General features: G+C 45.2%; 1 protein-coding gene across 2 annotated transcripts in view; it reads right to left on the bottom strand.

Moving 5' to 3' along the window:
* Positions 1 to 2372: 2372 nt before the first annotated feature.
* Ints7 (integrator complex subunit 7) overlaps positions 2373 to 11391 on the bottom strand; it is a 47890-nt gene continuing 38871 nt past the window's right edge. For both annotated transcript variants that reach the window (XM_028760165.1, XM_028760170.1), the window contains 7 exons: positions 10490 to 10684; positions 9954 to 10057; positions 9070 to 9138; positions 7575 to 7707; positions 5790 to 5888; positions 4132 to 4317; positions 2373 to 2997 (listed from right to left, as the gene is read on the bottom strand). In XM_028760165.1, coding sequence (XP_028615998.1) covers positions 2701 to 2997; positions 4132 to 4317; positions 5790 to 5888; positions 7575 to 7707; positions 9070 to 9138; positions 9954 to 10057; positions 10490 to 10684 — 1083 coding nt within the window. In that variant the 3' untranslated portion in view covers positions 2373 to 2700. The remainder of the gene's footprint in view (positions 2998 to 4131; positions 4318 to 5789; positions 5889 to 7574; positions 7708 to 9069; positions 9139 to 9953; positions 10058 to 10489; positions 10685 to 11391) is intronic.

Here is an 11391-nt window from a genome sequence, read left to right as displayed (position 1 = left end):
TTTTTTTTTTTTTTTTTGGTTTTTCGAGACAGGGTTTCTCTGTGTAGCCCTGGCTGTCCTGGAACTCACTCTGTAGACCAGGCTGGCCTCGAACTCAGAAATCTGCCTGCCTCTGCCTCCCAAGTGCTGGGATTAAAGGCGTGCGCCACCACCGCCCGGCTCTAGCTGTTTTTCATCATGGTGTTTCATCATCACAGCATTAAAAACCCTATGACACACAGTACTTAGCTTCTCTAAGGTCACACGTAGGTAAAGTGTGAATGTGGGCAGTGTAGTTGCAAAGACTATGGCCTCACCCACTTACACAGAACTCAGTAAGTACTAAGAAAAGCAGGTCTGCTTTTTGAGAGGCAGTCAATTCCAAAAAGGGAAACAATGACCTCCTACCTACTATGTTTTATCTTCTTCTTCTTTTTTGGATTATCCTTTTCATTCATTAGTATCAAATTTATAAATACAATCCTCTCCCTGAGCAACTACTTAAAAGTCGGTAAAAACCCACTCCACTGAACACACAGCCAGACAATGCCACTCCCGGGTCTACTGGTCATACTGAGTCTAGTTGCTTCAGTCACTTTCACACTCGGACCAATCAGAACCTGCTTTTGTTTTCCAAGTTTCTATTGGGGGTCTGAGGGTCACCACAGGACACGGAATCCAAGAGTTTATACTCACTCTAGAATATCTGCTACTTAAAATTAAAAAGGACAGGCTGGGCGTGGTGGCCTTTAGTCCCAGCACTCAGGAGGCAAAGGCATTCAGAGTTAGAGGCTAGTCTGGTTTGTAAGCGAGTGCTAGGACAGCCAGGGCTACACAGAGAGATCCTGTCTTCCTCTGGGTGCTAAGTCGGGCTGGTGACAGAGTAAGTGGGTCTTAGGTCCTCGACCCTTGGTTCAATCTCTGGCAGTAAAGACATTTTCCCCCATTTTTTTTCCATCTTTGTTTTTTTTTCAGTTACTTGATAAAGCTGAATTAGAGAGGAGAAACTCAGTCTAATTCAGCCATTTGCAAAGAGGCTAAAGTCTGACTCTACAGAGACACAGACAACTCACCGCAGAGCCCAAAGTGGGACACTGACTCAGCTCTTTCCATATCCAGCAAAGGACATGGGCTATGCACGGGTCTTCCCTAGCACTCTGGCAGCAGTCCCCAGACGCTGACCAAGTGCAGACTGTGCACTGTGTGCACTGAGGTGGCTGGGGGGAGGTCACTTAACAGTGGATACAGTAGGCTTGCACATGTTATGACAAGCAGAACTAGCTAGGCAGAGGTAACATCTCAGAAAGCAAAGTGACCTTAAACCATGCTGTCAATCACTTCCAAGCCCCAGGGGTAATGTGACAGGAAAAAACAAACAAACAAACAAAAACCCCCAAAACCATTTTAAAAAGTCAGTCCTCTTATGAATCAGTATGACTTTGAAGAGGAAAAAAAAGTAGAACACAAGCAAAGAAATTAGGAGATTTATTTACACAGGGAAATCCAGGGCCCACGGCCTTAGCAGCCACACTGCACCCAATACCAAGGATCACCAGGGTGGGCCGGTCGGCATGGTCAGCTCGGCCTGTCTATTAACTGTGGGCTGCAAGCACTGAGCAGCCATGGTCAAAGTTAAATCAAACCTGGAATAAGTGTGCTGCCATATAGTCTCCAGCCATGACTGCAGTAGAAAAAGGGCTTTTCTGGCTTGCCAGAGTCTTTCCCTGAGCATCCCAGCTGAGGTTACGGCCCGGAGACTGCTGTCTAGACATCAGGTGTAGAGTCAACACCTCATCTAGTAGAAACCAGAGGGAAGGATCTGTCCCCTTTACAAACAAGAAGACATATGTGAACCACATTCCATTTGTAGAAAAAAATGTAAGAAGTCCACACTAGTCACACGCCAGAAAAAAACAACACTATTCATTTCCAACTTTTCTTTCTTTTTTTTTTTTTTTTTTTTGGTTTTTCGAGACAGGGTTTCTCTGTGTAGCCCTAGCTGTCCTGGAACTCACTCTGTAGACCAGGCTGGCCTCGAACTCAGAAACCCGCCTGCCTCTGCCTCCCAAGTCCTGGGATTAAAGGCGTGAGCAACCACTGCCCGGCTATTTCCAACTTTTCTAAGTAGCTGTGAGCTGGGTTTTTTTGCGGGTGGTGTGTTAGACCAAACAATAAACTACCATTGCTTCAGGGCAGAAGGGGTAAGAGATGCCACCAACAGAGCAGGATGCTGAGCCTGTGGATCACAGGCTCCCACAGACCAGAAGGCAGGTGCTGCTCACTCTCCAGCCCTGGTGGAGCACTGCAGGGACTCAACAATACCTCCCTCTGCCTACCTTAAACCCCAGGCCTGGGCTGGTCAGTACAATAATTCTGGTAGAGATACAGTCAAATTTACCAATGATCTATGACTATTCTTGGAAGAAGAAAAGCTCACCAACCACAAAGAATAATACAATAAAAATGCTAAGTGTGAGACAGAAGACTGGGTTTAAGAAATGAAAAAAAAAAAAAAAAAGTATTTTTTTTTTGGCTAAGAGCCAAGTTATTTCTTACACTAAATTTTAAAGAAAAAATAATCACCAGAATGCTATATTACAGAAATCAGTGAGTACTGGATTTCTTTCACACTGTAACATTTACACTTAACACACATGATGGTAAGACTCTTCTTGTAGTCTGATGGCTGTGCAGTGTGGCAGTAGTATTCTTGTAACACAGCTAAAAGCGGGTGTAGGCACTGCGAGGCTGAGGCTGTGGCTGTGGCTGCAAAGGCTGCTGGGCTTGCTGCTGCTGTAGGCGAATCTGCTGGGAATAGGGGTCTTCCAGGGACTTGACAAACATGGTGGTTCTGGGGCCGGTCTTCCAGATGATGCCATTGGCATCTCTCACTGATGACTCGACTGTAATGCTGTGTGTCCCAAGGACGGCAAAGTTCAACAGAAACTGGGTGCTGAAGTAATCATTATGTGGCTCCACCCTCTGCTCCATCTCATTGGTCATGCTGTCCATGGGGATCTGGAACACAAGGACTGTTAGACCAGCAAGAGCGGCTTCCTCAGTGCTCTCTGGGAGCGAGGCCCTGTCTGGGATGCTGGAGACACCTGCAAACTGGACGAGCTCATGAACTCTCATTAGGATCCCCAGCGACGTCTGAGCTCACTCACCCGCGAGCTCACAGGGGTGTTCTAACCACAGTCCATACAGTCCATGGTTCACCACTTAACACTACTTATAGGGTGGCTAAGGGCTCCATTAATCAAAGAAAAGGGAAGAGAAAGGCGGAATGCAGACTGAGCCTTATCAAAGAGCAGATGGTGCAGGCTGAGAGGACAGCATTGAAGACAACACAGCAAGACGACAGCCACACCAGTCCCCCTCAGCCTCCTACCTAAAACTGTGGTGATGAAATGACACGCACGTGCCTGCGTGCGTGTGTGTGTGTGGGGGCACACATGTAGTGGAGGCCGGAGGTCAATGCTGGGTGTTTTTCCTCAACCACCCTCCACCTTGATTTTCTGAGACAGTGTATGAGTGAACTTGGAGCTCATGGATTTATCTGGCCAGGGTGGCTGAGCAGTGAGCATCAGTAATCTGTCTGTCTTCATCCCGTACTCAGGTTGAGGGGATCCAAACCCAGGTCCTCACACTCACTGGTTTTGGATAGCAACATCAACCTGACTGATGCTAGCTAACTTACCTACCTCAGGACATCTAGAGAAAAAGCAAATTCTCAAGGTTCCCTGGGATGGAGTGACCTACACTGTACATTATGCACCACAGCAGGCAGCACTCCCCATGAGGAGGGGGAGCCTCTGAGATGGCTCCAGAGGAGTAGGGTCTGATGGACAAGGCTTTAGGGCAGGAAGCAGGCATGAGGAGGTGAGCGCCCTTCTTCCCTCTAGGAACACAGGGCCAGGCTCTTTGAGTTGCATGGGACTAGGTGGGGTAGGAAACCCGATCAGAGGCACAAAGTCAGATAGTTCCTGCTGTGTGGACCTTAGATAGGTTCCATACTACACTAAGAGTCACAGAAGTCATGTTTTGACCTCTGCTGGGATGCTTTGTCTACTTTTTTGTCAAGCAAAGAAAAAAGAAGCGCTTAAGTCTCCCCAGGCCCCAGCTACGCTGTTATGACCCCCTGAGACTCACCTTATAGTCTTGGCCGGATTTACTCTGTAGTGTGGAAGAGACATTCAGACACACAGACTGAATTCTGCGGAACAGTCCTGGTTTAGACCCGTGCTGAACAACGCCTTCTACCTTTAATGCCAGCTGCTGGTTATTCTGTACAGCAATGGGCTCTGCAGGGTTCCGAGGAGAAGGTGACAAAGCAAGCTGGAACAGAACAGTAGAGTAAGTGCCGACGACCAAAACCAAACCTGGCTGCGCTGATCACTGGTAACAGATGAACACACTCTTGACAGTCCCTGTGACCACACTGTGCTGCTACGCCCTGCAGAGCGACCGTCCATGTCAAGCTTCCTTTTAATACCTCTGGGCTCTCACTCAGATCTGTTTTGTTTGATGGTGGCAGGCAAAGGCACTGGCTGCCAGCAGGGGTCTCACTGGGAGGCTTTCTGCTGAGGGAGGGGAAGATACATTGAACCACTTCCTCAGGGGAAACACTATGGGTAAATGTTTATGTCCACTGGGTATCTCGGAAATTCTTTTTACTGTTTAATTCTCTTAAGTAATTTAAAATAAAAACAAACTTAAAATTCTAAGATAACTCACATTAATGGAGTTATAGTGGTGTTTAAAAAAGTCGGTTTCCACAATGAACACAAAACAAGTTGGGGGTCTTAGGGTTGATCCTGTGGCCTCCAGCTGCTAATCGAGTAACATTTTAAAGTTAGTTTTTCTTTAAAAAAAAAAAAAAAACAAAACACTGTAAATCCCAGATGCACCTCAACTGCAGAACCCTCAGATGTGGCATTGCTGAGCCTCTGAGCTCCTCAGCAGTGTACAGACAGCCTGCCTTAGGCCTGCTCATGTCTAAGGTCACCTGTTCTGGTTATTAAAGTCTTCTTGGACCATTAGTTGCAACCAAAAGCATTAATGGATGCAAAGTTCACTGGACACATCCACTGACTGACAGGCAGAATCCGAGCCGTCTCTCTTAGGAGACAATCTCCTTCTTTCACAATTCTACTGTTTGAATTAAAAATAGCTTTTAATTTTGAGTGGCTTAAGCATTTCAATGGACTGAGAGTTAGTTCCCCAAGCAACAGTGGCAACAGGACTTGGCAGGCAGGGCCGGTGATGCTGAGGTAGGGCCGATCCCATCAAAGCTGGGCCTGCTCGGACAGACTCAACCCTGGCAATAGTCTTACAAGCACGCATTCCTGGAGGTAAGGGGCAGACAGGCTCCCATTCCTCAAATGCAAATCCCACCTCCTTCCTCAAATCATCAGATGGAGGGACAAAGGCCTCCAGCTGAAGCCTTAGGACTAAATTTTTATTTATGCTAAAATAAAGATACTAAATTTTAGCTATGTTTCATTAAATCTTCAGATAATAGCTAGCTGGTTTTTATTACACTAGAGAGCGAGAGAGTGAGAGAGCAAGAGAGGGAAAGAGAGGAAGAGAGCGAGAGCGCGCCAGAGAGTGAGCGCGCACACACGTGAGTGCTATGGCATGCACATGGAGGTCAGAGGACAACGTTTAGGAATCACTCTTTTCTACCATATGGGTCTTGGGGATTGAACTTGTGTCAAGTACTGTTACTCAACAAGCCATCTCTCCAGCCCCACTTAGCTGTTTTTTAAACCTATATTAATCTTAAAAGTATGTTTTTTCTACCTTACCTTGATGCTAGTAGACTGCAGTTTCTGGAAAAAGTATCTTTGAAACGAAAGAGGAACTTTCAGCAAAGCAATGATGGCATTGCAGAGGCATGCTGTGTGCTGTGGGAAGAGAGAGAAGTCAGCTGAGAAAACTGCCAACAAATGCTTCCAAGAGCACACACCACACACCACACGGCAAGAAGGCACAACACTCACAGCTACACAGAACACAGTTATCCTGTCAAGAGTCATCAGTGGGGTTGCAGAGATGGCCCAGTAGTAAAAGCACTAGCTGCCCTTCTAGGGGACCTAGGTTCAAGTCTAAGCACATGTGCTAGCTTACAACTACCTGTAACTCAAGACTCAGGAGACCTGACATCCTTCTGTTTCCTCAGATATTAGACACACATGTGCTATCAGACAATTCAGTCGAAACACACACGCACACACACACACACAGAGTTTAAAAAAAAAAAGAGTTGTGGGCTGGAGAGATGGCCCAGTGTTTAAGAGCTGGTTGCTTTTCCTTTTTTTTTTTTAATTAGATTTATTTACTAATTTTATATTCTGCGTCTTCAATCTGGTAACATGATGAAATCACATGGATGCTTCTAAAAATGCTGTCCTTTGTCTAATGGCAGGATTATACTGTAATTAAACCCATCAAACGTTCTGTAAGCCCATAACGCATTCAACATGTTTAAATATACTGAAACACTGCCTTAAAAGTGCCCTAGACACTCCAATACTTCTCTGTCTGTCCCTATGTGGCTAAAAGCTCTAATGCTGGATCCACTATATGAGTGCCTGGCTTCTACTCTGACTCCTGGTGTCACTGTGGGGCCAGGCCTGTTACACACGGAGCTAACTGTCTTTGGGGTGGCTGGGAGTGATGACTGGATACTCATGTGGTTTTTAAAAAGCTTCCAAAGTGACTCTAGTTTGGAGTTAAAGTAAGGAATGACTTTGTTTGAGAAGCTTAAAATAAAGAAGTTGGTCTGCACCTACACAAAGTGGACCTGATAAGTGTTGCCTGCACCTGGGGAAGTAAGATTTGGTATGTTAGTATGGTCATGGAGTCAGGAGACAGGCTAAGTGCTGCGGTGGATGGGTTTGTTTAATCCTTATCACTGGTATTTTGGTGGAGAATGTAAAACTGAGAGGCTGGCCACCCTAACTGTGTAGAAGTCCACTAACAGGGATTGTAGAATGTGGGTTTGCCTAATCTCTGACTGTGGGAAGCTTATGTTGTATTATATAAATGTTGATTTCTGTGTCAGCAGAGAACAGAGTACCACCTGGACTTTGGTATTGTTATTCTAATTGCTCAGCACCTGCATCGTACTTTGTAAACACTCTTCTCCATCACCTTCTGACTGCTTTAATCAAGAGCTGAGAGTCTAACGCTGGGACAGGAGAGGAATTTCAGGACACCCAGGCAGAGATAGGAACTATGGGAAGAATTGACAGGGATGAGATTCGACAGCCAGACATGAGGAAGTCGGACACCCCTGGACTGAATCACAGGTCACAGCCCCTGAGGTAAACACGGAGTAGTGCAGATGGAGTTAACTGATACAAGCTAGCTGAGGACAAGCCTAAGCTATGAGGCCTAAGCTGTCACAAACACGAAAAGGTTCCTCTGTCACTGTTCAGTGCTGGCGGGCTGAGTGTACTTGTGTGACAATCCTAATTTGTATGTTCTTCCCAATGAAGTCGTAATAATAAAAATAAAGTGCTGGATATAGGTATATATAAAAAACCCACTTCCTCAATTATAAAAACTTAGCAAAAAGTGCCACTTGCCATGTAGGAAACCGGGGCATACTTCCGGTTAAGTGACTCCACTTCCTCTAGGACGTGACTGTATACAGACATCATTCTTCTCTCATATTCACTGTCGGCCTGGGCAGCACCCGCGGACCCATACTCCTGGAAGCTAAGTAGAGACCAGCAGTGAATCCATCCAGCCAGTGACTCCTTTAACACCTCCATGCGTCTGCTAAACATGTCCACACTCTCGCCTCATCTTTTGAAAAATGAAGTTATTTCCAATTACAGATAAGGAAATGGAGGCTTGGTAAGGTTATGAAACTATTAAGTGACAAGCTGTAATTCAAACCCAAATCTGACTACAAATTATGTAATTCTTAACTACTCACATGAAGGTGTTTCATTGTCACCATACAGGAAAGACACTTGAGAAGGGGCCAGCAGGTAACATACTGATACAACATCGTATAAATAACAGATGGAATACAGACAGAGTGCAGGCGAGCAAGTCACTAGGTTAGCATGCCATTAGACCTGGAGATGGCGGAGACGGGGCCATATACAGCTGAGGAAATGCTATGAGTTAGAGAGCCTGGAAGTGAAACGCACTGGATGGAGCAGGGGCTGCTGGGACGGACCTAGGAAAGCTTGGCCTAGATTCCTTCCTGTTCCCTTCTCTGAAAACATTTCTAACAGAGATAAGACAAAATTCTAATGCTAAATAAACTTGAAAAGGGCTATCTCGAAGTGTGTGCAGTGCAGGCAGTTCACACCAGGCACACACAAACCGTCCGTCATTTAATTCTTTCAGAGCAACTGTTGCTGTTAGGGCACTTCAGCGAGGCACATGTCATCCGCCCACTCTCTCCACTCTGCCTTCTGGCTGGGCAGAAGGCCAACGTTGTGCCTGCAGCTTATGTACCCATGCCTTGGTGAGAGCAAGTACACTCACTGAGCTAGCATTGAAGACATCTGTGGTCATATCTGCTGGACTCCAGGGCTCTGTTCAACACTCTAACTTTTCATTAAGACAAGAAATAAAACTATTAAAACAGATGCACTAAGTGGAAGAGAGAATATCTATTTGGCTGAGGCTGACATTCTAACGTACATGGCAGAGATCTCAAAACACTGCAATGCAATCTCAGGCTCCCTGGCTTCAGTGTGAAATGCAGAATGAAGCGCACACTCCAAACAGACTGTATGTGCAGTCTTCCTTAATGGACACAACTATTTTGAGTAATTAGTTATTGGGGGAAGGGAAATTAACTCAATTTCTTCATCAAAGCTCAGTCATAGAAGAAGAAACTGGTCACATTCAAACAACTCTTTCTCAGTTCTATTTCTAGGTCAATGTTGTAAATGCAGAGGGGAGAGGGTCCTCTACATTTTTCTGTCCTAGCACTGAGCTCGCTCCTAGGCAACCAGGAGAGCACTCTGGCTTTCCTTTCTCCTCTTTCAAAAACAGTTGCCATGATCAGGTAGCAATGCACTTGAAATTGTATAAAGCCAGTGTCAGACAACTCACCTTGCTGACTCGGGATCCAGAACCAGGGCTTCTATGGCATGAGACATTAGTAAGCAGCTCTGCTGCTGGCTACAACAGTGTTAAGTCACACACGAGAACACAAAGACCACTACACACTATCGCCACAGAGCATTCATTATGTTTCAACACCAATCAATCAATGAAAACTCAAGAACTAACTCATAAGTCTGACAACTTCAGAACAGCTTTTTTTCCTTCTTTCCAATGAGATCAGAAATTGCTAATAAGAAAATATAGATGGCACCACGGGAGTTGAGGGAACAGATATAGCAGTGATCACAACAAAGGAGATGGAACCAGGGTCATTAGTCACCCGTGCACTGTGCTGTGGCTGTTTAAGGGGCCTGCCTGAGTCACTGGTTGGCTTCCATCTCCCAGCCCATGCATCAGTCTCCTTGGTATTGGGGATGACAGGTTTGCATCACTGCCCTGGGCACAGCTCAGGGCTATGGCAGTTCGTCTCTAAGGTAGACAAGACCACCAAAAAGTCATCCCCTTTTAAAAGATTGGCTAAGTTTAAGAGTAAAATTAGCCAAGCAGTGGTGGGGCACACCTTTGACCCCAGCACTCAGGAGGCAAATGCAGGGAGATCTCTGAGTTTGAGGTCAGCCTGGTCTACAGAGTGAGTTCCAGGACAGCCAGGGCTACACAGAGAAACCCTTAAAAACTTAAAACAAAACATAACAAAACAAAAAGTTTAAAAATAAAGTTATTTTGCTCCTACTCAATTTCAAAGGAAGAAATTACTAGTTAATTGTAATAAATATTAAGATTAACTAATCTGTATTTTTAGTTGAGCAAATTTACTCTGTATTTCAGAGAATTAGTCCCAAGAATAAGGACTCCCAAGAAGTACAGGATACAGTTCTACATTTCTCAGGGTTGCTGAGTCTGCGTCAAAGGACGCCTGGTAGAGATCCCGGTACCGGGAAGCAAGGCCTCGGAATTCTTCCATGGACTGCTTCATCTACGAAGAAGAGGAAAAACAAAAATTACAGCATAGAAAACTCATCATCGGTAAGTTCAAATAAAAATTCAGTTGTCACTTTTATAACTTTATTATACAAAATCAACAAAGATGGCTAATGAAGTTACAAATGTTCACAAGGTGTAATAATTTACTTATGATATCTAGAGACAAGACATTTGCATTTTCACGTCTTCAAGCTTCACTAGGATAAATAATACTTTTATAGATATTCCCAGTGCTTTAATGTCATTCCACTCGTTCTGTACAATACACAGCACTGGGGCTGTTTAAACAACACGCCATCCTATTCAGCCAAACACATGAGTAAACATCTGACACATATCACTGATTTTAATTTGTACAACCTTTCATCTTCAAAAGTCTCTGAAGTAAAAATAACATGCACAATGGAGAGAAATGAAGACATGCCTGGTTGGAGATTCGGCCACACCTCTGAAGATCATTTCCTAAGGTCATGGCAATTGTCGTGGCGATCGCAGGGGGAGGGCTTGTCTTTAGGCTGTTACAAGTGCAAATAAGTTGCGAGAAGGCTTGGAGAAGATCGATCCTGAGTTTTACAAATTCACACTGAAAGCTTAAAGGATTCAGTGGTGTGCTGGCAGCCTGGAATAAAGAAAGGAGCTTCATGCCAAGTTACCTGCCTCTTTAGAGCCAACCACGCCGAATTACAAATGCCCAGGAAAAAAGACACTTGAATGGAACTTGAGCAGACTGCCTCCTGTCTGTTCCATAAAACACAGGAGGCTTCTGCACAACACAGCACTTAGAAGGTACTACAAGCTGTCTGTACGGAGCAAGGCCCCTCTACCATACAGTGTTACACTGGGGAGTAAACACTGCATTCCTGTTGCCACAGAACACGGACTATACCAGACAAACATTCTGAACCTTCTCATTTCTCTCCCTCCCTCTTTGTTTTGTTCTGGTGTAGTGTATGTGCTGCTTCTTTCCTTTCAGGGAGGGCCTCACAGTGTAGCTCATACTGGCCTTCAACTCAGTAGGCAGTCCAGGGTAGACACACAGGATAGCCTTCTCGGTTCAGCTTCCCAAGTGCTGGAAGTACAGGTAGGAGCCAGCACATGCAGTTTCTTGGCTCCTGTTTTAATCTTTAAAGAATAGTGTTCGGCACTGAGCAAGTTTTGGTAATGTGCTGAATATAGTGATTTCATTTCAGCAGGAGAAAAACTGAGGCCCAAAGCCCTAGCTCAGGGGCACTGAGTCAGTGCAGAGTCAAGTCTCAGGCACAGGGAGTCCACTGTCAGCCAACTACTCTCCTCCTATGTAAAGATTCTGGCTTTACTCATTAACTA

Source organism: Grammomys surdaster, unplaced genomic scaffold (assembly GCF_004785775.1).
Source record: "Grammomys surdaster isolate TR1022 unplaced genomic scaffold, NIH_TR_1.0 130, whole genome shotgun sequence".
NCBI classification, from domain to species: domain Eukaryota; kingdom Metazoa; phylum Chordata; class Mammalia; order Rodentia; family Muridae; genus Grammomys; species Grammomys surdaster.
Note: the sequence above shows the minus strand (reverse complement) of the source record. Positions and strands in the feature narration are given on the sequence as shown.